At 36.2% G+C, this 27,979-nt stretch overlaps 2 protein-coding genes across 11 annotated transcripts; one reads left to right on the forward strand and one right to left on the reverse strand.

Moving 5' to 3' along the window:
- Window positions 1-962: 962 nt before the first annotated feature.
- On the forward strand, window positions 963-27,238 carry LOC108103062 (restin homolog). 10 transcript variants are annotated; one of them, XM_041818730.1, is made up of 19 exons: window positions 963-1,718; window positions 1,784-2,119; window positions 11,126-11,188; window positions 15,509-15,628; window positions 15,762-15,803; window positions 17,449-17,604; window positions 17,665-17,880; window positions 17,951-18,116; window positions 18,213-18,390; window positions 18,618-18,683; window positions 19,553-19,663; window positions 21,915-22,025; window positions 22,711-22,777; window positions 22,846-24,302; window positions 24,372-25,304; window positions 25,429-26,349; window positions 26,411-26,541; window positions 26,631-26,839; window positions 26,899-27,238. In XM_041818730.1, the coding sequence occupies exons 2-19, from the start codon at window positions 1,855-1,857 to the stop codon at window positions 26,943-26,945; spliced, it is 5,259 nt and encodes a 1,752-aa protein (XP_041674664.1). In that variant the 5' UTR covers window positions 963-1,718; window positions 1,784-1,854; the 3' UTR covers window positions 26,946-27,238. The 10 variants fall into 10 exon arrangements, with proteins under 10 accessions (XP_041674664.1, XP_017063883.2, XP_017063882.2 ...); XM_017208394.2 differs by lacking the exons at window positions 26,411-26,541; window positions 26,631-26,839; window positions 26,899-27,238 and having other exon boundaries at window positions 18,621-18,683; window positions 24,372-25,516; XM_017208393.2 differs by lacking the exons at window positions 26,411-26,541; window positions 26,631-26,839; window positions 26,899-27,238 and having other exon boundaries at window positions 1,821-2,119; window positions 24,372-25,516.
- Window positions 27,234-27,937, reverse strand: LOC108103066 (DNA-directed RNA polymerase II subunit RPB11). The gene is made up of 4 exons (XM_017208410.1): window positions 27,784-27,937; window positions 27,622-27,711; window positions 27,387-27,561; window positions 27,234-27,323 (listed from the first exon to the last, which is right to left on the reverse strand). Exons 1-4 carry the CDS (start codon window positions 27,834-27,836, stop codon window positions 27,288-27,290), a joined length of 354 nt encoding a protein of 117 aa, XP_017063899.1. The 5' UTR covers window positions 27,837-27,937; the 3' UTR covers window positions 27,234-27,287.
- Between the last annotated feature and the right edge of the window lie 42 nt (window positions 27,938-27,979).

A 27,979-nucleotide genomic window follows, 5' to 3' on the forward strand; every position in this document is an offset into this window, starting at 1 on the left:
TAGGCGTGGCGACACTCACAGACACACACACTCACTAGCCACACCGAATAACGAACGGAGTGAAGTGCCGAAAAAACAATGCTTGAAACTAAATTTGCTCTATTGAAACGAACGCATCTCGATAATTTTTCATTTAGTCTTCTTGGCTCATTGATAAGATTTCTCGGAATTGGATTTTCCTTTTGCGGCTTCCTTCTTGCTTCCTCTTCTTGGCCTCCTCGCACACACGCGCACTCACACAAACAGACGGCAGCGCACAAACAGCAAGCGCACAGCAATAATTTCAAACAACTGCCCGATGTTACCAGACGGTCAAATGGGCATAAATAACAAACCGAGAATATCCTAAAAAATCTAAGAGAATCATCTGGTTATACTGACGAGTCGTTAACATGATTGAGCATTGCGAGTATGTTTGTATGTTGGTTAACAGAACGTAAGAACTAAACGCAGTACTTACTTCATTTCTTACAGACTGGTACGGCCTTTCACGTTATGTTAACACGGTGTGAAATTTGGACAATGTTGAAACAACCGTATATTTGAAGTCTAAAGAAAATTTGAGAAATATTTATTTTATATCGTAACTTGGTCGTCTTTCTATAGAAAATTAAATTCGCCGTTGAACTCTATATGTGAATTTTAAAGATCAATTTTAATTATTTATTGGTATTTAAGCATTTTCTTATAAAAATATGAAGCAATAATAACAAATATGTTTTTATGTGCCGAGGGGAATGTATTTTCATATCTAACATCTCAAATGTAATAAATATAACATATTTGGAATCTCAAGTTAGAAATGCTTATCTCAAATGTTTTAAATTTTATGAAATCTTAAGTCGAGTAAAAAATTAAAAGAAAATAAAATGAAATTATCCCGCGCCATCTATCGACTAACTATCGATTGTTTTCTCCATGACCATCGATAGCCGCTGCACTGCAGCAGTCTCCCTTCTCTATCCCAGTGCAACAACAAGATTCCAACGCAACGCTAACTAATTGTGCAAAAAGTTCTAAATTTAGTGTAAAATAAAGCAAAACGCGTTGTTTTTTCTGAATAGTTTTTCGCAGTACTGTGTACGCTATAAGTGAGCAATCATTTTCTGTGTGCGCCTTACACACACCCCAAAACGAGTGCGTTTTTCGCGTCCCTTTCCCTCCCCCTATTTCTTCCTCTTCTATAACTGTGTCAAATCAACAACAACAATCAAATATAGAACAACGTTTGTTCGCCTGTGGTTGTGTGTGTGTTAAATGCACAAATTGATAAGCAATTTGATTCAATTTAATCTAGTTTAAATCTGTTGAAATCAGTGCTATCAGCAGCCAAATATAAATTATAAATATATAATTACTAATCCATATAAATAGAATACCCTTGAGCGGTTTTGTGTGCGACTAATTAATTCAACACATTTTTTCGGTTCCGCATTTTTTTGAAATTATAACGAAGTTTCACCTAACAACAGCAACAACAAAAAGCGGTTTTTGTTTATTTTTCAAGCTCAACGAAAAAAAGAAGAAAAGAAATCCGCTTCCAATCAGCTGTTCCAAACGGCCGCCTAAGTGCGAGTGAGAAAGCCTGCCTGCGCGCCAAAATAAAACAACAAAAAAAGTGGTACAGTGGTTGAAAACCTAGCTAAATTTTCTAAATCAATTTGTTCTATAGTTAATAATAAAGGGTAATTAAACGAGTTATACTTTAATTTGTTAAGGTAAGTGACCAGCTTTCAGTAAATTTTAACAAATATTTCTATATTATTTAATTTATTTTCTTAAGTTTTTAAATCGTTTACATTTAATACGCGTGTGTCTAGGAAGAAAAGTGATAATATAACAAAAAAGTGAAAAATGAGTGATGAAACCAGCGATACGGGCGGGGCCACTGCCCCTCTTCCATCACCAGCAAATGCAGATCCAGACCCTGGACCAACTCCATCCAAATTACCGGGTCCAACGAGATCCAATATTCCCACGCCCGCTGCTTCAAGTACTGGAATACCGCAGCCCAGCAAAATGAAGGCCCCCTCCAGTTTTGGTTCTACGGGTTCTGTTTCCAAAATCGGAAGACCCTGCTGCAATCACACAACCCCAAAAACGGGGCCACCACCCAGAGGTGAGTTCAAGTCAGTTACGTTGCAGTACAAGCCAGGTAATCTGTTCTTAGAGTGGTATTTGTGGGAACTCTTTATAAGCTTTATAACCTTTCTTAAATTTAATTCATTTTTAAAATACATTTCAAGAGTAGTCTTATATTAAACAACATCCCCTTTGAAAATGTTGTCGAAAATGACATAAATTGACATCTACAATTATTTCACTAAATAATTGTGATTTCATACTTACATACAAACCAAATTTAATTCAGGAGGGCTTTCTCAATTTTATATTTTTGTAAACAAAGAGTAAGCCATCATTAAAAACGGAAAGTGTGTAAATTTCTTTGAATCGCGAGAAAATATCCCTGTTTAATATGATTAAATATTTATAAATTTACCGCGATATTCTCAACTTAAAATATAAGTTCATATTAATCTGCCCAATAATGGTGAGAAGTATTAAAAAGAAAATCAAAAAGAATGGTAAGTTTAACAAACAAAAAACTAGTGGCATTTGAAATAAAGTAAAGTAAAGTTCGGCATTGAAAAGGGTCATAAAGTCTATTTAAATTGTTCTACCAATCAATTTTTTATTTCGAAATTGCACTAACTTCGTGTTAAAATCTTGTGCCCAAGCAAGTCGTCTGTAATTCCGGTTCAAACCAACTGCAGCCACCTACATTGGCACCCCCAATATACCATACGTAAATGCAATGATCTAATGGAAACGATGACAGACCCACTCACTTGCTGAAAATATATATGCACTGACCCCACCCACTTTAAGTGCACTCTTTGCACTACATTGAACTCTAGAATAATTTTTTCCGATAACTTGAAGAAATAGATGCAAATTCATTTTAAAGAGGGGAACCCATTAATAAAATTAAAGTGTAATTCCCACCGTCAACCGTTTTGTTTAGTAAACAAATACTTCACTTCACTCAATTATTTAATCGTTTTGGTCCACCAACGCGCAAGACAAAAATAAACAAAACAAATTGCCGCCCACTCTCTGAACTCTCGATCATAATTATATAGCTGCCCCGAAAAGTGTTTTTTGGGAAGGAGAATTATGGCCAATTAGGCAAGTGCTGCTACCATTTAATTGATCCGCCCATTGTGGCTCATTTCAGGCACGTAACCTAACCGCAACCGTCAACATTCATTCGGCGACCCACTAGCCTATATAGCAAACGATCTGCCAAATGATCCATCGATTGATCGACGACGGGTTTTCTATTTCACAGGCACACACGTTCCATATCCAATTGACAGTCGCAATGTAACCGCAAAATCGTAGAAAGCCTTAGGGCAATGTTACCCAAAATAAACACAAAAATTTGTATTGCAATATTGTTGCATATTTAAACTGAGTCACGAGGTGCATATAATGCGTACAGAGTACAGCAGGTGTGAGAAATGCAGCACCCATGAGAACACTTCACACGGCTCGGCAGTCACTGTAAATGTAGCAATCGCCTATGATAATTTTAATTATCTCTTTAGATTAGATTGGCTTGCAAACTAGTTTTTAATAACTACCAACATAGTTCCATTAAAAAATTGTTTTATAATTGCAAAATGGTTGTTTATCGCTAATAATTGATTTTGTTTATGAAATTAAGTTATTGTTCAAAGAAATTATGTCATTGATGAGAAGCTATTTCCATTTAATAGAAGAAGTTAAATTATTTAATAAATATTATCCATGCGATAAGCAGGCTTTGTGGGAATGGTTGTTCTACTTTGTTAGCTTCAACCAATTACTAAAGTAAGACATAAAAATTTCATTCACTCGTTTAAATCGAAATCAGTTCCAAGCTCAACGCTTTGATCCGCTGGCTAGATCAGCTTTCTAAAATCTCTCCTAACATTCTGAAAGGAACTGTTTGACTCTCTGCCAAGACCTGTCATTTACCTCGCAACACTCAATGTCACACACGTCTGAGAAAACCTCATCAACTCGGAACCGAGAAAACCTGGCGACCGACCGGCAATCTTTCTCTCTGTGTCGCTCCCTAATTGAATTTGTTCTGGCGATGACACAGAAAATATACACGAAATGTATCTTCTAGTTCTGTCTGTGTGTGTTGTTCCGATCTTCTGAGGTGTTTTTGTGCTGCGCATTTTGGATGCCGGGTTTCGTTCTCGTTTGATCTGATATGATCATTGCGGTCGCCATGCGATGGTGGGGCTCGTGGATGAGCTTATGTCACTTTTATTGGTTTCGATCGGAAACAAAAGTGGAGCCACCCATAAAACAGAAAGCTCATTTGTCTTCGCATTAAGATAGAATCAAAATCGGGTCCGGGATTGACGTCTAATGGATGAGCATCGTCTGGCCGGGGATTACTCCATTAGATTCTAGATTAAGCTCTGTTTTGTTTACATCACCAACTCAGTGGGAGAGTCAATATTGATGTTATGATTAACAACTTTTTGTCTTACTTATTTGACTTCACTTCATTAAGTTGTTGAAATCTTTATAATTGAAGACACGTGTTGGATATTTAAACAGAAAACGTCTCAGATTTCAGCCAAAAAAAAAACAGTTTCTTAACTTAAAAGGAAAGTGACATTATGTGATACAATAAATCAAGTTTTTCCAATATTTCTCAATGGAATTTCTCAATCAATTTTGTATTTACCTTTAAAATAATTTGCATGAGATATTTATATATTAAAAAGATTTCGAGATTTCAGTTATGTAGTTTGTTTTACTATTTAAAACCCCTAAGATATCCCATCTTTGTGTACTTTTTAGTTTAACTAGTGATTCAGAAGCTTCGAAAGCCACTTTAAAAAGCCACTTGATAAAAATCTGCAAACTACTTTACTAAAATCTTAATAAAGAAATTGTTCTCTGTTTTCAAACCATTTGTTATAAATCAATGGTTTTGATAATTAATTAGTTAGCGTAACAAAAAGTCTAAGCCGGTAAACAAAGATTAAAATTAAAATTTAATATAAAAACTAAATTATTCAGGGTAAATTGTAATTTTTAGGGAAATCATTGAATAGAATCACTACATTTTTTACAAAAGAAAATAACATTAAAAAATTCCAAAAATATCTTTCAATATTGATGTAAGAAAATAACTCCAAACGAAATATTGACTTAACTTATCTCCTCAATTATTTTTTTAATGCTTTCGCTGCACTTATGGTAAAGTGCTGAAAGCCATTGGGAGATCGATCATTATCGGATCGAAAATAAAGGGAAAACACAATAGTAGCCATGTGGCAACTCTTTGTTTACTGGATTTACTTAACGTACGGCTCCGTGCAAAAGTCGAAAATAAAAACAATATTTTTTACGGCTCTTATTTTACGCGAGTAGACGTTTATTCAATAAAAACACCCAGAAAGCGCGGAGGCATTGCCACAGTGTCTGCTATATAACACTGGCCAACAAAGCTACGATTCCGGATTGGCAATCGCTCAACGCTCTCTCGCTGCTAAGCAAAATCAAAAAAAAAAGTATCTCAACGTTGGCGCTGGCTTCGCTTTGCGATTGGCGCTCGCCGTTCAGTTACTTAAACGACTTTTCGCGAGGCGGACGTGTTGGACGCGGGATTGCAGCTCAGATGGCAACCAATTGAACTTGATCGGCTCTATACTATATAGCTTATATAGTGAACACGCAAACGAAATTTAAAAAATCCAAAATAAAAGCCAGCTCTATAACAGAGACTAATTTATTGTTATAAAACACACAAAAGGTGATTTTAAGTGCTAGGAAAATTATAAAGTTATTATTTTAATCAAAATATCAGGCTCAAAAAAAAAATGAACTGTAAAGGCAAAAGTTTTGTGTACCTTTTTCTCTTGTCCTTGTCGATGCCCTAAAAAGGATGCCAGTTTATTTCGGTTCGAGATATTTTTGGAAACTTTTGTTTTTCATACTTCAAGTGACAGCCTTTGACCTTGGGTTCGTCTGGTTGATTACCATTTGTTAATCAAATTTATTCTTTTGTTGCTTTGTGAAACTGAGATTTGGCTTTCAACATACTGGAGTCATAAATATTTATTGAATTTTTCCCTTTTAGCCAAACCTAGAATTTTTTAAAAGTTCTTTTTTTTTTTTTATTCAGCGATAAGATATTTAGTTGCTATCTATCCTTTTAAATTATAACATTTCAGTGTGCTTATCAATTAGCCGATTTTGTTTGGGCTTGACTCATTTATGTCTGTTCAATTTAATGGCAACTATAATTTGGCTAACAACATAAGGTCAACAAATAACAAACCGAAATTTTCTTGGTTTTTACGTTCGTGTGACTAATTTCGTACCAACTTTGAACTAGATTCGTGGTAGTAAAAAGAGTTTAATTAAAATTCAATCAAAAAGTGATATCTTACTGATCTCTAAATTATTTTCAAGTTGAATGATTTTTTAGATTGCATTTTTAACCAATTACTTTTATTTCTCTTAGAATTACAAAAGGAACTACCAAGAACTGCAAAATAATAATAATAAAAAACGTTCCCAAGGCAAGGTTTGGCCCTTGGCATTTGTAACTTTTATGTACTTTTGGCCCTTTCCATTAGCCATTATCGATGTACTGAGAACGTAGCTAATTACGGTTTTTCCGCTGACATCCGCTTTTATTTTTCCTGTTTACAAGTACTTACATAAGTAAATTGACGCACACAAAAATACGAGTAAGCCATGTAAATGGGCTAAGCACGTGTCCCCAACCTCTCTCTCTCATTGAAATGTCGGCTAAATCGACGCGATAACCTTAAGGCATTCTATATCTATCTAACTACAATAAACTCCAAGCAACAACAAAAGTTTATTTGCCGAAACAGCAATAACAAAGTTCGGTTGCGGATTGTATTGAAAATTTGCGGTTAACCGCTAATTAGATATACAAAATTGTTAATGCTGATTCGTATTTTGACTGAAAGAGTCACAACTGCTGATCAGTCTAAAAATACATACAAATATATATATGCGAAATGGAATGACTTTCACAGTGGCAATATTTGCATATTGCCTAAGACTTTGATTTTTAGTGCAATTTGGTTTTTGTTTTTATTTGTTTGTGATTTTTCGCTTTTTTTTTATTATGGGGCTCGTCGTTGACGTCTTATTGCTAAATCAAGTTGGCTTCCACCGGCGGCTAACACTGTATGCAAATTTCAATTTTTGTATTTAGTTGTCTGCGGCTAACTTTCTTTCCGTTTTGCGGCTTTCTTTTCACTGCCACGTTCCGTTCGCATAACGCACATTTTGTCTGTCAATTGTCTAAGCATTTTGGACCAGGCCAAGTGTTTTCATTCGCATTGGCTTTGACATTGTTGTTGTTATTGTTAACTGGTATTTTATCAGCTCTACATTTTTGTGAGTGTGTTCTTTTTGTAGTTGCCATTATTTATATTTTGGCTCTACCGGCACTGTTGTGATAAGAAAACACATTTTGGGTTTCATTCTCTCTTTGTCAGCGTCATTGCCAGCACAAAAATTCTACAACTTTTACTGTTGCTATGTTATCTTTTGAGTTAGTGAGCAATGAGCGTGAGATCAATACTTATTTTTTCGCAAGGTAGTGAAATTCTTACTCATTTTGGATGCTGATTAGAGTACTGATTGTTTCTAGTGAAAATGCATCAAATCTTGGAATTTTCGTTTGATAAATAGAGATATTATATCTTTGTAAGATAATGTGATAAGCTTCTTAAAAATGTATACCTATCATATCTTATAAAAATATAAAAAAATATACAACGTAATAAATATGAAAAACCATAAAAAAAAGTTCTAACAAAAACGTAAAAAAACTTAAATTGTAGAACGCAAAATATGATTTATAGGAAATTTTAAAAAATTTTCAAGGCTTCAGCTGCTTACACAAATGGAATGGAAATGTCGTATATAGAACTAGATATATTCTTTATTACACAATCCACCTGTACAAACTTGTGGGCGTGTGGGAGCGATGTCATAAAGCCTTTTGAAGGCATCACCTTGACAGACTGATCATCCCAGCTGTCTAACTGGGATATATACCTATTTATTTAACACAAACTTCCGAATCTATATACTTTTATATATATTTGCTGTGGATCCCGCCACCGGCAATAATGATCTGTCGTCATTCCACTCAATTTAGTCGGTTTGTTTACACAATTTTGTTGTTGCTGGTGGCGTTTGTTATATTTGATTTATATTTGTATATTTTTTGAAGCTAGCCAATGATCTCAGCTTGGTATTTGTTCTAGAGCTGTTGGCATAGGCAAACCGAAGTGACGTGGGTGGTATATGGGGCGTATGAGTAATAAGCGATGCTGTTTGATCACGTATACGCACCTTTTAGGCCAGGCTAATTTGCATTGCACTTTATTTGCCACTCGTTTATAAGCATTTAATTGCGGTAAATGCGCTTTTCTTTGCCTAATTGCGTTTCACACGCCTCGAAAATGATTTTTCATTTTCAATTTATTGTTTCGACTTTTTTCTTTGCTTTTCCGCCGGCGGCACCTTTTACTTTTTTCCTCGCTGACTTCCCCGGCAATTTAATTACATTTTCTTTGACTTGAACACAAATCGGTAATGAAAGGAGAAGAAATTGAAGAAGGTGTAACCACCTTTGGTTAATTAATTTTTATGGCCCGTACCTGGTTTTCTTTTCTTTTTCGATTATGAAATGATATTTCAGTTTGCACCTGTTTTACTTGAAAATGTTTTCAAATGATTTATTGTCACAACTGAGTGAACCCCAAAGTCTTTCTCGAAATGTTCGTGTAAACAAACCCATTATTGCCTTCATTTTTCGGCTCTTTTTGTTAGCTTAGATTTTGGCCAGCATTTTTTGTTTATTTTCTTTAAGATACTTTTCTGCTTCTAATGAATTATGGGCTTAGGAAGTTTTTCGTAAGCTTAATGGAAGTGTTAATTAAAAAATGTGAGTGGACCTCAGAAGATTTTTGGGTCGCTAGAAGTATATATATATATATATATATATATATTAATTGGTATTATTTTGTATAATATTTATTAACTTTGAAATAAAAATGGGTTCCGGGTATTTCCTGCCTCTTTTGGATTTTCTTGGCTATAACATGCCTCTTCCAAATCCAAGTTCAGCTCGAATGCTTAACATTTAGCAATTAAACAACAATTTTTAATCACTTTTCCCTCATTTTTTGGTAATTTTTTTGAGTTCTCTGCTCATTGTTTGTCTTACACTTCAGTGCTTTTAATTATTTCGTATGCAATAAAGCTTTGAGCAAGAACAGCAAAAGCAAAAGTCAAATAAATTAACACGTCACTTACACAATTCTCGGACCGAGCACTTAAGTCTCGCCTGAAATAGCCCCAAGTGCTAAGCTGAAATGTTCAACAGAAATGCGAACTTAAATATATTTGTTAGAACTAAATTTATAATTAAAATATGAAGAACCCTGAAACGTTTAAGAATAAATTGGAAAATAATTATTACCAAAAGGTTTAACAAAATAATAATTAAATTGTAAAATAACAGTTGTCAAAACTTAAACTTAACCGAAACTTAAGTGACTACCATTTGAGTTGATGGATGATGGGCTCTCCTTTAATGATGACATTAATGTCCATTTCTGACTCTTAAATACAGTTATAAATTGCGACACGCCCACATTTTTAAAGCCTGCTATCCAAGCGATCCATCGAAATAAATTCCATTTCCAATTATGTGTGGGTTGCACAATCGAAATTTTTATGGCAACAGACCAAATACAAAGCAAATTACTTTCAGCATTCTTCGCTGGCTTTTTGGCTAAAAGTCTTTTTCATAATGTGACATAGCAAAATAAACAATAATTAAGTTGTTTTTTCTGCTTATCTCAAGATCGAAAACACACGCGTCTGTCAGAATATTAATTATTCACAAATAAAAAATAACACTTAAGTTGCTTATTTGCTTAACTTCTCTCGTTTGTTTGTTAATTATGGCTTTGGTAAACAAATATTGATTGCAGGTGGAAAAGTCAAATGTCAATTCGAATTTATGTTTAAAATTAAGTTTTCTTTTTCTTTTTTTATAGGTCATTAAATGTTGGCTATTTTCGTTCTGTTAGAAACTTGTTTTTTAAGTTTTTGCATAATATTGATGGATTGGTTTAGCTGAAAATGCTAATTCTCATTGGCTAAGAATCTTCAAGTTTTACCCAAGGGAAAGACTTGACATCAATATTATAGCCAATGAGTTTTGTGGTCCAGAGACTATGCGCTTATCTTAACTGTCTGTGGATATCTTGTTAGCAACTTCTGTATTCATTAGTCTTCTAAAACCGATTTAAAAATAACCAATTGGTTCGCTGGGTTAAACATTTTAACCTCAAATGTGGACCATAAAGCATTTGATAAATATAAGGAAAATAAGCGAAATATTATATGACTTCTTATAAAAATTTAAAATCAATTTATGTCAAGTTTGTACATTAATTTTGATTTTTTGTCATGTCATTTAGAGGTTTGATAAAAGAAATTAAGCGGAATCTTATGTAAATATACAAATTTGTAATTTGATATTAGATTTGTTTTTTGCTTGACCTTATATATACAGAATATGCCAAAGGTGGTTTTTTTTCCAGAATTTCGTTTAGCTGATAATTTCTGACATTTGAGTCTGCGGAAACAGTTTGCTTAGCTGCCTATATCTTTCATTTCTGCGAAGCAATACCAGGAAAACCTTCACCCAACACTCTCTCAGTTATCTAATATCTTTCGTTTCGAATGAAATAAAACTACTTTGGGGTGGGAAGGTTGATCTGCTAGAGCGACCCATAACTAATTGCCACTTTTGCACTTTACTTTTTGTGTGTGCCTTTTATTTTGCCCACATTTTTGTTTGGCTGAGCTTTCTTGGCCCGTTACCGTGGCCTGAATACGGTTGGCATAGCCCCCAGCCCTTAGCTATAATTATAATTTAATTTTAATTTTAACATTTATGTGCTGTTAATTTAGCCATGCTCACTTTGCGTTTCTTGCGCTCGTTTTTCTCTTCTTTTTTCGTTTTTAATTTTATTTTTAGACACCGCCAGCATGAGTCGTGAAAGCGATGACAATTTAAGTTCGATCAATTCGGCTTATACAGGTAAATATATATATTTTTATGTTTCATTTATATTTTATTGATTGCGTTTAATTGTTAATTTTACACATTTTTCTTAATTGGCTTTTCTGCTAAATGCGTTTCATTTAATCTTATTCCATGACATTGTTAATTTATAATTAATATCCGATTAATTGCTTGTTGATGTGGGCGGAATTAACACATTTGTGTTAACATCTTTTTGGGCATAACAATAATCGATTCGGAATTCGATGGGAATTATTGCAAGATATTAATACGTCATAAAAATGTTGGTAAAGTAATTAAAGACAATTACACCATAATCAATTCATTGACTAATCTGAGTTTATCTGAGTCATAGTTTACTAAGAAAATATAAAGGCTACTGGAAAAATTATAAAAATTACAATACAATAGCAAAAGCGATTATATAAAACCAGTAACTTTCTAGTTTTCTGAGAAGGAATTATAATACTAAAATAACTTTTAAATGACCAAACATCTTCATAAATGAAATACTACAACATTTTCAAAAGAAAAACGAACTTAAAAACATATTTCTATAAATCAATGACTTTGTCACCTAAAATCTTGAAAGGGAAATGGAATAGTTCTGTACTAGATATTGTATCTTATCAGACTTGTTTACTTTTATCGACCTAGTAATATATTTCATTTAAAAACTTGTATACCTCAATGCGATATGTATTAACCCTGAAAACAGAAACACTACTCGTTCCTCCCTCAATCTTTAGTTCAGTGATCCCCGAACAAAAACCAGACATTTCATTGCCTTATCTACTTGTGTATGCAACATCTTCCCTCAGATAGGCAAAATGTCAAAACAATCTCACGATCTACGATAGCTTAAAGATTGTATCTCTATATCCCATTCATATATATTCCAATCAAAGACCTATCAAAGTCAGTCGTAATCAGTCATAATTTTAATCGCTTTTTACCTTAGCCGTAGGGCAACTTCATTAGGCTTAAATCGTCTTTATAGCCGGTATGTGTGTTCACTGGAATGTTCATTCAACTGTTTGCCCTTCTGGCCCATGTGTTTTGTATTTTCCTTTTCGCATTCGAAACACGTTCTAAACTTAAACAAATTTTAATTGTAATGCGAAATACGCGACTGGAACTGAGGCCCAACCGGATTTTTTGGTTATTTACAATATAGTATATATCTATAATTAATAATATATGGGACACGCCTTTAAGCGATCAGCGCGAGTCACGTAAGCGTCTTCATCTGGAAAACCAGTTTTCTATTTGGTGAAATTCTAGTTTGTCGCACAAAGATTCCTGTTGAAAACATTTAGCATTTCAAATAATGGCAAATAAATATTCATATAAATGCATTGTCGATGCAATTATTGTGTGCCCAGAACAATGAGCAGAAATTAAATCAATTGAGATAAAAATAATGGCATGCTTGAGCAGATACAGTGTGGATTGTGTTATAACGAATGTTTTAGAGTTGGGAAAGCACTGACTCAAGATGTCAGGAAACACAAAGATTAAATCGGGGCATGTAACTAAATTACTTTCAGCCGCCACACCCCCCAAAATAAAAGTTGTATTTATAAGCGTGCTATATTTATCCAGGCGCTCCCCCTCATTACAAGCTTCACTGTAATTGCTCGAGCATTTCAGTGGAAATGTTGAAGCAGCCCACAGTGATCAGGAATTAGAGATCGGCAATCAGCAGCTAATAATCAGTTTTTGTCGGCATTTGCCAGATAGACTCGCAGATGGATTTGCATGTAACGTGCCGAAAAGTCATGTAAGTCATGTACAGTCCGAGCCTGGGGTTGTGAAAAACTACTCGATATGTGGGTAGTCAAAGCTGTAGTAAAAACTGGACTCGAAATGGTTTAAAAGACAGAAAAATACGATGAAACACACTCAAAAAGTTAACTTAAAGAAGTGATCTTGGTCAGATATAATTAAAAATGTTATACGAATTTAGGCATTTACTTACAAGTATGGTAGCCAATAGTTTTTGTCAGTGTAAAAACCCACATTAAAGCCAGATACGAAACGTTGGGAACTGCAATTGCAACCTACACAGGGAGCTAGAGACGATGAGAAGGTGTAGATCGAGCTGGCGCTTTTGGCGACCTGCACACAGTTTAGTTTAATTAAATGTTGTTTAATCATCTCAAAAGATAATGTGCTATTGACATGGCCGGCACTGTTTGGCTGATTTATCGCCGGACGACGCGCGATCGATCCGCCATAAATGGCTGGCGAAATATTTGTTTTCGATTTCAACGTATCTCGCTGGCTGCTTCATTTTGGCCAGAATCGTGAGCAAAGTGGGTCGCAGCCGGGCTGTCTTTTGGCTAAGTCAAGTCAACTATTGGCGGCGCCACACTCCACTTGGTTTCGACCGGGCTCTGAGCGGTGCTCTTTGATGATTCATCTGTCAGATACATGAGTTCATTAGCAGCACTGACACTGAATGTCAACTGCAAGGAAATTGTTTGTCATCTAGGTGCGTGCGTATTTTTAGAATGACCACGTTTCACAGTTAAATGTTGCAAATTAAATGAGAGACGGGGGAAAGGTGGCTAACTTAGCGAAGGTAATGTCTGATTTATTGCCTGACATTGGCTACTATTTCAGTCATTACATAAAAACTCAGTTACCGATACGAAAACAGAACGTCGAAACCGGAGAAAATGTTTTTCCCCTTTTATTTTTTACAATTAGTGAAAGTTTGCAAATTAAAAAAAGGGAACAACTCGAAGCGAAAGACATACAAACAGTTACAACGCCCAATTGTGATAATTAAAAAAAAAAGATAGTTACGAACATGTAGGATACAGAAAATAAATTGCCACCGTCATGATGTATAATGGCAAATAATAACAAATTGTCTTGCACGATCGGCGAACGGTAGCGAATGTATATATATTTATCTGCCAGATACAATATACAATTGAACCTTGAAGTTGGCTGGTCTGGCCTGGCCTGGCCAAGTTATGTCATGTCATGGCTGGGCCAACGCAATCGGTTGATTAGCCAAAAACAGTAGCCCACAAGACATAAAGCCGCTGGAAAGCATCTTCAACACACTCGTCGTACTCAAGCACAGCATGTCTGGCGTAAATTACAAATGATGAAAAATTATAAAAAAAAAACGGGGAAAATAAAAGCAATTTCAACTGACAAAAACACAATTAACTACATGACGTATACACGACGAGGTTTTCACGGCACACAATTGAAGATGAGGATGCTACACAAAGAAAAACTAACATCTATTGAATGATAAAATATAATTCAAAAACAATTTCGTTAAAGAAATATATAATCAAAACATATTTTATTTTACAACAGAAAAAGCACAATAAGATACAAAATTAAATAATATTGATACGCTCAATTTAACAATTAGTTGTACATTTATTATTCAGCTTTAACTTTTTTTTTTGTTGTGTACTGAAAGTAAACGGAAACCGAAATCGTGCAATTGAAAAATTGAAATCTTTTCTCGATCTCCTTCCTTCTCGGCAGCATCTCTTTTGTCAGCTGCAATTGTGATTTTAAATCTCCTGCCGTCTGTCATTCAATGGCTCTGAAAACGTTACCAAACCGTCGACAATTTAATTGATTTATACTTTGATTGGTCTTTTGGCCAAAGTGTAAATTGATTTTGAAAGTTGCAGTTAAAAAAGACAGAATACGTTACATATCAATGCTAATAAACAATTTGACACACATATTTTGGAAAAAGAAAAGGAAAAGTAATCAGTTTTTTGGGAGATTTCAAAGTTAGGTAGATACAAAAGTTAGTGATACATAAACATGATTTATTCATTGTTATTTTAGATATTTTGAAATAAAAGCTTTACTTACATTCATATCAAGAGAAATTTTATAGCATTCCATTAAAATCATATTACTAGCACACGACAACCTCTCTCTAAGCCATATCTATATATTTCAAGCTTAATAACATCTCAGATTACCGTTCGCTGTTTTTTTTTTTGTTTTGCTATTTTTGTGCTGCCATCTAACCTTTACCACAACTGCTTGCGGCCAAGATCTTATTAAAGACAAGAAACCCTAGCACACAAGCTGCCAAAAACTTTCACAACCCAAAAGAGCAAATTGGGCTTAACACAAATACGCTAATTTTTAACCAATACCAATATAAAGCATAAATATATATATCTGTAACAAAATGGGGAAATGTCAGGAAAACTGGCTGCACAGCTCGCTTGGTTAACACCCACAAATCACACCGAAATGTTAAACAATTGCAAATGCATTTTATGGAAATTCGGTTTGACTATATATATATACAAAATGTAAACCCGTCTATAGATCTCTATCAAGAGACTGTCAGGCGCTTTACGCGATCTTCGCTCTCACCCACATCCGATTGGGACCGCTTTTCGCCCGCTCGACGCTCGCTAAAATCGGAGGCTGGAAGTCGCACATCTTGTAAGTTCTTTGGCCGCCATTGCCATTATGCCAGCCGCATGTTTATTTATCTGGTATCTCGTATCTCTGTATCTTTTCTGTTTGTTTGTTTTGTTTTCGTTTTCGTTACTGTTTTTGTTTTCCAACGCCAAAGATGATTATTATCTAGAGGCCACTGGGCGACGTCGCAGCTCAGGTAAGCATTCGCTACGATTGTGGGTGGCTGATACACAGAACTAAAAAAATTATCCCAAAAAATTATGGATGGGATTTTAATTTACTTAAAAAATAACAACAGGATCTTTGGATTTTCCAAAAGATATTGAAGAAAAGTTATATTTAAGTTCATTACTTTTCAAAGTTATATTTTTTTTATTGTGTAAAAGAAAAATTTTATTGCCAGCTTGTACCTTGTATCTGCAGAGCTTGTCTGGTTCTAACCATTTGCGCAGGTGGATGGCGTTTTCTATAACTATGTATCTAGGCCAGTTGATCGCTCCTTAAATGGTCATTCGGCAGAAATGTTAAAGGCGCAAATTTATGGCCAAACTGTCAAATAGTTTTTCCATGCTTAAGGCACATATCTCTGCATCTTCGGTAGCATCGGGTATTGTCAAATTAACAAAGCCTAATGAGCCACTGAAAACGTGTTCAAGTTTACCTCTCACTGTGGGTGTAATTGCGTCTCTAATGAGCCATTGCTGTGACAATATTTACGCTGAATTAATGTAGCAAGTCAAGGTCTTTCTAGGGTTAACTATGCACATTTTATAATTCATTATTTTTAAATTAACTTGGCCAAGTCTTGGGCTTAATGAAATTTGGGGCAAAATCGTTACGGTTTTAATAGGAATTAAATTGATGAGGCAATCTAATCCATCAAAAACTTGGAAAATATTAAAATAAATTAAGAAATATTATATATGACCAAGGTTGGTGATTTATGTTAAAACTCAAACTCTTTTCGGTTTATGTTAATTTAGTGAAAGGATTTTGGTGATTTTTCCCTGTAAAAACAATGTGTGAGAAACCTATTTTTGTGAGACTCGATTTGTAATCACTCGAATGGAATATTTTTCTATGCTATAGAAATTAGATACAGGCTTGACAGTAATTTAACACAGTTAATAGGATAATGTAACATTAAAGGCTTAGTGGAAATTAAATACCTTTTAAATAGAAAAACCGCATATGGGAATGAAAAATAAACCATTATTTTATTCTGCCTGTAGTGTTACTGAAATGCAATTTTAAGAGCAGTTAATTTTTAGCAACGACTTTGTGAAAACTTTGAACAAGTTGCCATATCTAATAGATGTGGGTGGATGCAGTCAACAGCAAAATTAAATTAACTGACACGACAGCCAAACTTGGAAAAAAGTTGTTATGACTTCATTGAGCTGCATGCAATTTTTATTTAGCTTTTTAATCCGCTTGTTTCCTGTAATTTTCCACTTAATGGTTTTCCCCTTTCGACAGATAGCAGATAAATGGCTATTTAAAAGTAAAATCGGAGAGTATTCATAGCCACTTTTAACTTAGAAGTGGAATATTGAACAGTTTGCAAATGTCAAGTTTACAATGCTTAAATCCGTTTAAAGAATATATATTCATTATGCGGGGGATCGTTCTCAATGATTTTCCATTGAGCGGGCGATATGCAAATATTCCAAATGACATCATAGCCAACATCAACACACATGAAAATGAACTGTATTGGGAGAGATAAATGAAAACGCAGTCTAGCCAATTTTAGCATTGTGTATATTATGATTGATGACCTAACGGGTGATATACTAATGGGACCCCCCAACTTGATATTATTTTTTCCCATCGAACAGATCACAACAGCGCCGTGCTGACAGCTAACACAGAGCAGTTCATCATTGGCCAGCGGGTTTGGCTTGGTGGCCTTCGTCCCGGACAGATTGCCTACATCGGAGAGACACATTTTGCACCCGGCGAATGGGCCGGTGTTGTTCTAGATGAACCTAATGGTACGAGAATTCTATCTTATCCTATGGAAATCCTTATTTAATCTTTATGTTTGTGATAAGGTAAAAACGATGGCTGTGTCTCGGGCAAAAGATACTTCCAGTGCGAGCCGAAACGCGGCATTTTCTCACGCCTTACACGTCTTACCACATATCCAATGTCCGGAGCTCAGACTCCGACCTCTCCATTGGCCAAAAACTCACCGGACAGATCTCGCACAGTCTCTCCAACTGCGAGTATTCGCAGCTCTATGCTTCGTAGTCCCGGAATTGGTGGCAGTAAGTTTCTTATTTGGAAATAGTAGAAAAGTTCTTTGAGAGTTAAAGAAATGTTTAAAAAAAACTTCAGAAAACGGCATGGCTGTGGGTGATCGTGTGATTGTCTCCTCTGGATTTGGCAGTCGTCCGGGTATCTTACGCTATTTAGGAGAGACACAGTTTGCTCCTGGCAACTGGTGCGGCGTGGAATTGGATGAGCCTAGTGGCAAGAACGATGGAGCTGTGGATGACATAAGGTATAAAAAATGAATGAAATTAACTTGTGAAGTTGAACAAGTTGCTTATTTTGTTTGTACATCTCAAGCCAAAGACTTAATCCACCTCCATTGCAGATACTTTGAGTGCAAACCCAAGTACGGAGTGTTTGTACCCATAGCGAAGGTTTCGCTGTCGCCATCGTCGAAGAAAACGCGACTTTCCAGGACAGGATCACGGGAGTCCCTCACCTCGATCGGCACCATGAACAGCATCGCCACCACGGCCACATCGCGCATGCGCATGAATGCTCAGGTATAAGCGGTGACCTCGTAAAGGGCATCCCTCACCAACCAGTTCTCCCACAGAAAGAACACCCACAGTCCCTAAAAAAAAAGAAACACAAATACCGTTTACCGTTCTGGTTATGTTCTTTGTTAATTTTTTTAATTCTACACATTAACCTGATTGTTAATTTATTTTTGAGCCCCCTGCTACTAACGCGTTCCAATTCTAATCGCAAAATCCCGTTCCGTTCCTAGCAGCGCAAGTCCATCACGCCCGTTAAGCCAATTTTAGCGACGCCGAAAAGCCAATTTTCCATGCAGGTATGCTAACCCTTCTACAAAATCCACAAATAAATTTTATGGTATTCGCTGTTGGTTTTTCCTTTCGATCTTAAAAGCTCTATTAGTTTGCTGAGCTGTAAGCGTTTAAGCTGTACTCGCTGTTAGTATAGCCAAGTCCATTAACGTTGAAAGTATATTTGGTTATGCTATTGATTGATTATTTGGTATTTACTGTACTTATTAGATTTATTGGTTTGGTACATTAATGAACTTTCGAATCAGAAGATATACATTTTTAGTAAGACGTTAATGGATCTGACTATTATTCCTGTTTAACTGTGTCTTAACCCTTAGATCGTAAGCGTACAACTAACATATAAGACACTAATCCACAAAAAAAAACACCACACAACAAAAACCCACACCCAAAACGAAACAAAACCCCACCAAAATAAACTATGTAAATTAATAATAAATGTATGCCTATGAAGTCTTTATGCATTTTATGCCATGTGTTTGAGTTGGTTCTTATTTCACAATGTATAATACAAAAACAATATATATATATTTTTAAATATTTCCTGCACGCTTTTGCTGTTTAAGTGTTGATTATTTTCAATGTTTTGTTAAATTTGCTATTTTTATTTGCATGTGTGTTCGCTGTCGCCGGTAAATGGTAAAGCTACAATAATGAGTGTTATCTTTGCTACCAAGCTGCACCCTATATACTTGTACATACACCCACCCACACTCTATATGTATCCGAAACTGTATCTATATCCTCCTGTATCTGTATCTGTATCTCTCCTGTATTGCAATTGTGTGTGTTCAGGCATTTCATAAAAGCTTGCTTTGTGCTCTCTCTGTGCTCTGTTTATTTTTTGGTCGATCGATCATCGATATTGTAGGATCTGCTGCGCGAGAAGCAACAACATGTAGAGCAGCTGATGGTGGAGCGGGACTTGGACCGCGAGGATGCCCAGAATCAGGCGCTGCAGCTTCAGAGGAACATCAACGAGGTAATTATCTTCACCGATACCATGTACGCACCGCTGCCCTATGCGGATAGATCGCGACCATATCGTCCAGGCAAGAAGCCAAGGGTTAAGAGTCCAACACGACAACAACAACAACATATCTGGGTGCCTACAACATTGAGCAGCAGCATTACGACCAGTACAAGACCAACAATAACAGCAACAACATGCAACAGACAGCCACTTCAGCAGCAGCAACAGATATTGCAACAGACGCAACAGCAGCAACAGGCCAAGCCAAAGAAAGTTTGGTTTTGCGATAAAAAGAAACTCTTTCCAGTTGGCTGAAGAACACACAAAACGGGGCCCAGTCAATGTTTGCTCAGTCATTTGTGCGATGCTTCGGTTTCGATTAATTGTGTTTTGTTTTTGGTTTGATTTTATTTTTGCAATGCACCCGCGCTCTGGATGTTAACGACAGAAAAAACACAAAAACATACACAACCATTTTCCTTTTCGTTTGGTTAATTTTTCATTTATTTTTCACAGTTACGTCTTTATTATTATCTTTCATCATTGTCTTGTGTTTATTTGTTGTTAATTTAACTCAAACTTACCTGATTTTTTGGCACGTTTTTATTTAATGTTTTTGTTCTTTAACCACAGCTTAGACACAAAGTCATCTCCAAATTGTCAGTCATTTTCCCAAAATGATTCATCAAATTAACTTTGAACGCTGAGAAGAGTACAAATTTCATAAGTTTAACTAGGCATGAAAGGTTTCAGGGGTTCAACAGCATTTAACTCGGTCAAAATTCAGCTAACAATGGGTTAAGGTTATTGTTAAAATGTATACAAAACAAATTGATTTTAAATCAACCTTTCATACATTAATAACATTATTGTTTTTGCATTTTGTGCTGGCACAAAATTTTTGTTTACATCTAACTTGCATCTTGAAAGATTGAATGGGTTTAAGTTTATATTTTATTTTAGTTTTTTCATTCAAAGAAATTTCCATTGAGTTCATCTCACAAAACTCTTCAATTATCATGAACACTACCTAAAAATTACAACGAGTAAATCAGCAACCCCCTACTATAAATAAATAAAATTATTTGCATTAAATGTTAGCACTATTGCACTGCTGGCTTACTCATACAGTTTGTTTTGCGATATAAAACCAGGCACAAAAAAGGCCTATAATCTTAAAGCGCACTGTACACTTCTATGTGCTTTTTATGGCAATTGCTTTTGGGGGCTTTTCTAGAAGATGACTGTCTGGGATGATTGAGTTTTGTGCTTTCTGTTTGGTTTCGTTTTGAATAAATTGTTTGTGTTTGTAATTATATGCGGATCCGTGTTAGACTTTTCTATTTGTCAAGCGCACTTTGAGTTTGAGTGTTAAATTAGCAACAAAATTATCACCCAATCCCAAACCACACCAATTCCATCCTTTATCCATTTCCTCCTCTCTCATCCACTGAACTATCCATCCTTTTTAACGCAAAACCAAAAAAAAAAAGAAATACTCTGAATTTGAACAAAATTTAGCTGGCCCTAGAAAAGAAATTCTGTTTGCACAAAACTATTTTTGTATGATTCTTATAGCAAATACTGATCGAAGCGGATCGATGGAGACGCCTGATAGCGAGACACAGCATTAAGGTATCCGATCTGCGACGCGAGTTCCGCGGCTGGTCTGGAAAACACGAGAGTCACTGCATCCTGCACAGTGTCCTAACACCGCTGCGCATCAAGTAAAAACAATCTGGAAGACAGATGGATGGGCGGCCACAGTGCTCAAAACTATTCGATTGGATGATTTTTGAATGAACTTTCTTCGCACCGAGAAAGAGACCACTGAAGACAATGTTGAAGTCTGCACAGCGTTTTAAGCTGATACAACCAAATAAAGAATAAAAGATCTTTAAAATACTGAAAAGAGAAAGCCTTAAAAATAACGAAAGCCAATCGAAAAACCAAAACGAATAAAGTTAAATTAAATGGTTTTATCTGGCTTAAAAAAACTAAAAAAACGAAATTTGAAAGAAAAAAATGGAAAATGGAAAAGTTGTCTAACAATTTTTGTTTATTTTGTACGAAAGCGAATTTTCTTGCTGTTGGTTTAGTTGATACGATATATACGAAATACATTTAAACTATCTATATGATGAAAAATACATTAACAATATGCAAAACATTTTTGAAATCCCCAAATGTTGTTTTATTTATGGTTATTATTTGTTTGCTAATCCTTTTTTTCCTATCTCTATGATCCTTCGATCCTCAGCTAAAAGCAAGAATAGTTGAATTGGAGTCGGCTTTGGGAGATGAACGAAAGAAGTCGGAAGAGTTGCAATTCTCGGTAGACGAAGCCCAGTTTTGTGGCGATGAAATGAATGTAAGAATAAGTAGACATTTTATTAGGAAATGTACATTGACTTGCTTCATAAAAATCAAATTGTAGTTAGATTATCCAATGCTTTCTGAAGTAGTTGCAATTTTTCTTATTTTTGCTTTATTTTTTATTTTATTAGTTTTATCGATTAACGTAGGATACCTTAAGAGAATTTAGGTAATTTATTTTGTCCTTCAGGCAAATAAAATGTCTGAAAGATTAATCTGTTCTATATAACATTTTTTCCACACAAAATTGCATATCATCAAGCCTATTGCAGTTACTATAACTGAAAGTATGCTATATTTGTCTCAGCGATTTAAATGGAAAATAAACAGCTTGAGGCGAAATCGAAGAATGATTGGACTTTGTTCAATATTACATCATAGCTTTTTAGTCAACCACTGGAAAATAAATTATAATTAAAATTTGTACGATTAGCCTAATGACTACTTGAAATAAATAATATACAATAATTTAGGGATTATTTATTTTTTATTTTACAAATGTTTTGGTATTGATATTATATAGCAGATTTCCGATTGAAATATTTCAAAATTATATTTAGATAGATTTTTAAAAATTTATGTTGAATGAGTAAAATAAGAAAAAAGTCAATGTACATTTCCATTTAACCATCGAAATATATTCTGGATTTCTGTTAATAAAAAAATTTCCTAATTAACAGGCTCAGTCCCAGGTCTACAGGGAAAAGATCCACGATCTAGAGTCAAAGATCACACAGCTGGTATCCGGTAAAGAAATACCATTAATTAAACTTAATAAAACATGACTAATATCGTCCAACTTTGTACTACTTTAGCCACGCCCAGTCTTCAGAGCATGCCCCAACCGGTCCCGCCTCCTGATGATAGCGCCTTAAAGGAGGAACTTGCCAAACAGCTAGAACTTCTAAACACAGAGCGAAGGGAGACAGAGTTACGGATTGCCGAGCATCTGGAAGAGCAGAAGCGTTTGGAAGAAAATGTAAAGTACCTGCAGGAACAGAATGCTACTCTTCAGGCTGAATTGGTTTCCAAGGATGAGTCACTGGAGAAGTTCTCCCTTTCTGAATGTGGTATTGAAAACCTGCGAAAGGAGCTAACACTTCTTAAGGAGGAAAATGAAAAGCAAGCGGAGGAAGCTCAGGCAGATTTCGCCCGAAAACTGGCCGAAAAATCCGAAGAGTTGGACAAAGTTACCTCTGAATTGCAGAAGCTGAAAGCAGCCTCAGATTCTCTAGAAAGCGAAAGGGTTAACAAGACCGATGAATGTGAAATCCTTCAAACCGAAGTCAGGATACGGGATGAGCAAATCAAGGAGCTAAGTCAACAACTCGATGAGCTAACAACCCAATTGAATGTACAAAAAGCGGACAGTTCAGCTTTGGATGATATGCTACGGCTGCAAAAGGCTGGTAGTGAAGAGAAATCTAGTCTCCTTGAGAAAACCGAAAAGGAACTGATTCAATGTAAAGAAGAGGCTGCTAAAAATCAACAGGAAAAAGAGAAACTTGAAAAGCAATTAACAGAAATAAAACAATTAGCTGAGCAAGAAAAACTAGTCAGGGAAAAGGCTGATACTGAAATTAATGAACTAAAATTAAAAAAGGTAGCCATCGAGCAGCAGTTGGCCCTTAAAGATACCGAACTTAGGGATTCCCAAAAGAAGCAAACTGAAACAGAGGCTCATCTTGAGGAAAACAAAAATCTGAATGCCCAAAAAGATTCGCAATTAGTTGAGTCCAGCGAATCCGTTAAGAAACTGCAACAGCAGCTGGAAGAGAAAATCCAAGCCCAAGAAAAACTTCTAACTGACTTGGAAGAGCTTAAGAAAAATCAGGAGACTGCCCTAAACCAAAAACAGCAGGAACTCCATCAACTCCAAACCAAGTCAACTGAAACTGAAGCATCTCTTGTCTCCACACAAAAGCAATTGGAGCAACTTCAGCAACAGGCAACCGCATCTGGCGAAGAGGGATCCAAGAATTTGGCCAAGTTACAAGAGGAGATTAATCAGCTTAAGAACCAGGCTGAGAAAACTCAGTCCGAATTAAAATCTACCCAATCGGATGTTGAAGTTAAAAACAAACAATTGGCATCAGCTAATGAAAGTCTCGAGGAGGAAGCTAAAAAGTTGGCCAATCTGCAGGAACAGATCACCAAACTTAAATCCCAAGTTGAAGAGACGGAGACAGCTCTCAGCTCAAGTCATACGGATTTGGAATCTAAAACGAAGCAACTTGAGGCTGCTAATGCAGCTCTGGAAAAGGTCAACAAGGTAGGGAATTTCAATTTTAAAAAATTTCCTATTTACTAAAAAATTATAATTTTGTTTAAATCTAAATAGGACTACGCGGAATCCCGAGCGGAGGCTTCACATCTGCAAGATCAGGTTAAGGAAATCACCGATACCTTACATGCTGAACTACTGGCTGAACGATCCTCTTCCAGTGATCTTCACACTAAACTCTCCAAGTTTTCGGAAGAGTTAGCTACAGGCCAAAAAGAGTTGACCAGCAAGGCCGATGCCTGGAGCCAAGAAATGCTGCAGAAAGAGAAAGAACTTCTGGAGCTAAGGCAGCAGCTTCAAGATAGCCAGGATTCTCAAACCAAACTGAAAGCAGAGGGTGAAAGAAAAGAAAAGTCTCTGGAAGAAACCATAAAGAATCTTCAGGAACAAGTCACTAAGACTAAGTCGGAAAATCAAGAACTAAGCAGTGGCTCGCAGGAGACAATTAAGGACTTGCAAGAGCGATTAGAAATCACCAATGCCGAGCTTCAGCATAAGGAGAAAATGGCCTCCGAAGATGCACAGAAAATAGCTGATCTTAAAACTCTTGTAGAAGCCATCCAAGTTGCCAATGCAAACATATCAGCCACCAATGCAGAGCTCTCGACGGTGTTGGAAGTCCTTCAGGCAGAGAAAAGCGAAACGAATCATATATTCGAGCTTTTTGAAATGGAAGCGGATATGAATTCAGAGCGGTTGATTGAAAAACTCACTGGAATGAAAGATGAGCTGAAGGAAACACATCTTCAACTGGATGAGCGACAGACAAAGCTTCAAGAACTGGAGACAAAGCTAGAACAAACACAGCAGAGTGAACAGAATTTGCAGCAAGAATCTTTGACTTCCAAGGAACAACTAAAGGAACTACAACAGTCATTGGTGGAGGTTCAAGATAGTCTGAAGCAAAAAGAGGAACTTGTCCAGAACTTGGAGGCCAAACTGAAGGAATCCAATTCCGTTGTAGAAGGTCAAATCACTTCGTCCCAGGAAGTACAAGCAAAACTAGAAGAAGCTCAAAAGAATGAAATAGAGTTTACAAGAAGAACTGAAGGAACTCCAAAAGACCCAGTCGGAACTCTCCAAAACCCTCAAGAAAAATGAAGAACTTGTACAGAATTTAGAAAATAAATTGAAAGACAGTAATATACAATTAGAAATCCAAAACGGTTCATCAAAGGAAACTCAACTTAAGTTGGAGGAGGCCCGTGAGAGGGAGAAAATCCTGCAGGAAGAGGCTGCCAAATTATCTGGTGAACTGCAGCAAGTACAACAGGCCAATACCGAGGTGAAGGATTCCCTAGTAAAAGTAGAAGAACTTGTGAAAGTTTTCGAAGAGAAACTCCAAGCAGCTAACTCCCAGCTGGAAGCTCAACAGGCCACAAACAAAGAACTCCAGGAGTTGTTGGTGAAGTCTCAAGAGAACGAAGGAAATCTACAAGGCGAATCGCTGGCAGTCACCGAGAAATTGCGTCAGCTGGAACAAGCCAATCAGGAACTTCAGGAGGGTCTATCTGAAAAAGATAAAAACTTAAAATACCTTGAGGTTAAAATTCAGGAAACTAATTCTATGTTGGAAGGTCAAAAGAAGAGCCACAACGAACTCCAGGATAAGTTGGAACAGGCCCAGCAAAAGGAGAGAAGCCTACAAGAGGAAACCTCCAAGTTAGCAGAGCAACTGAGTCAACTTAAACTAACTAATGCGGAGCTCCAAAAGTCCCTCCTTCAGAAAGAATCCCTTTTGGAAAAGGGCAATGAATTCGACTCTCAACTGGCGGAGTATCAGAAAGTCATAGATGAAATGGATGATTCGGCCTCTGCTAAGACCAAGCTGCTGGAACAGCTTCAGAATAGAGTTGTGGAACTGGAGGCCGCACTTCATCAAGCCAACGAAGCTCAGAAGACTGCTTCTCTGGAGACTAAGGAACTGAGGCGCCAGCTGGAATCGCTGGAGCTGGAGAAGTCCAGGGAGATTTTGACCCTTAAGACTCAGATGAATGGAGCTGGCAGCAAGTCAGGACAGGGGGATGAACTGGAGGTGGGGTTTTTTTTTAAGAACATAAAACTTATTGGTTTTAAAATTCATATCTTCTTTATAGTCACTGGACACTGAGACAAGTCTAGCCAAGATCAACTTCCTTAACTCAATCATTGCAGACATGCAGCACAAGAATGATGCTCTGAAGGCCAAAGTGCAAACTCTAGAAACCTTGCCAATGGATTTCACCAAGTGAGGAAATTTCTATCTAATTACATTTATAGTAATATTCTTTTCCGGAACTTGGTATTATATAGGTATGTTATATTCTATAATTTCAGACCTCATGCCTTCGATGTGCTGACCAAGCGAAAACCGGCTCCCAGACTTTTCTGCGACATCTGTGATGAGTTTGATCAACACGAGACTGAGGACTGTCCAATTCAGGCTAGTGAGGATCGGGACTACTCCCCACCACCATCCGAGGCCAACAACAACGAAAAAGAACGCAAGCTGCCTGCGCCCAGGAAATACTGCGATTCCTGTGAGGGTAAGTGACACTATAAACTAAAAGATAAAATTAAAATTAACCATTTTTCACAATTTCAGTCTTTGGCCACGATACGAGCGAATGCGCCGATGATGAAACCTATTAGCTCTAGATAAATTCTAAATTATTTTTCCATTTTACTTTGTTTTGACTCTTAAGCATAACCTTATGGCGAGATCGCGTATCTATCAGTTTTTTACCTCAGCAGAGCTTCACTCAATCACACAAACTACATTCTCTATACAAAATTGTGATCTTGCGTTATGCACACATTCATGGATAATAGCCTATTTTAAATTGTTTTTATTTATTTAATGCGATTAGTGGCAAACACACAATCGGTTGTTTTCGTAATTTTTGAGTGTAAACTAGTGTAAAAATAAAAGCCAAAATGTGGAAGAAGGACTGTCTAGAATTTATTGGGTTATTACGAGTGGTAAATCTACAATTAATCGCCGCCCTCCTTTTTCTCCTTGATGGCATCCTAAAAATAAAGAAAAACTATGATTAAAAATGGTCCTTTTGGTTTTTTATGGATATATCTTACCTTAAAACGCTCTTCAAAGAGAGATAATTCTGCCAGAAGATCGGTTATGGCATTCATGAACGCCTCCTGCGGTGAATAGTCAGCCGTAGTCTGGATCCGGATAACGAACTTATGCTCTAGGGGATGTGGAACCTTGTAGCCGGCAAACAATACATTGGGGTCCTTCAGGAGCTGGCTGTAAAGTAACATTTCCATGTATTTCGTAATTATTATTAGTATTAATTACCCAACTTACTTGCGGATCATGTTTCCTAGAGTGTGATCCTCTTTATTTATCGTAAATATAGCCGCATTTGTCACTTTTGTGTCCAATTCTTTGATGATTCTATCAACGCGCCAAAACAAAAACAAAAACGGGTTACAGGTTCTCAGCTAAGGTATTTAACTTCGTACTCACTTCTTCTCGCCTTCATAGAGCAGAAATGACTCAAAGGTGGGTGGCGCATTCATTTTGATCTAAACGTTTTCTTTAAAATACGACAAAAATCAAAATTGTTTATTAAAATCAGCAGCACGCTCCGAAAATTCGCTGGTATAGTGTTGAAAAACGCTTAAACACCTTACTGCTAATGTAGCTATGTATGTTAATAGAC

The sequence above is a fragment of the Drosophila eugracilis genome, unplaced genomic scaffold, assembly GCF_018153835.1.
Source record: "Drosophila eugracilis isolate 14026-0451.02 unplaced genomic scaffold, ASM1815383v1 contig_1197, whole genome shotgun sequence".
In the NCBI taxonomy this organism is placed as follows: domain Eukaryota; kingdom Metazoa; phylum Arthropoda; class Insecta; order Diptera; family Drosophilidae; genus Drosophila; species Drosophila eugracilis.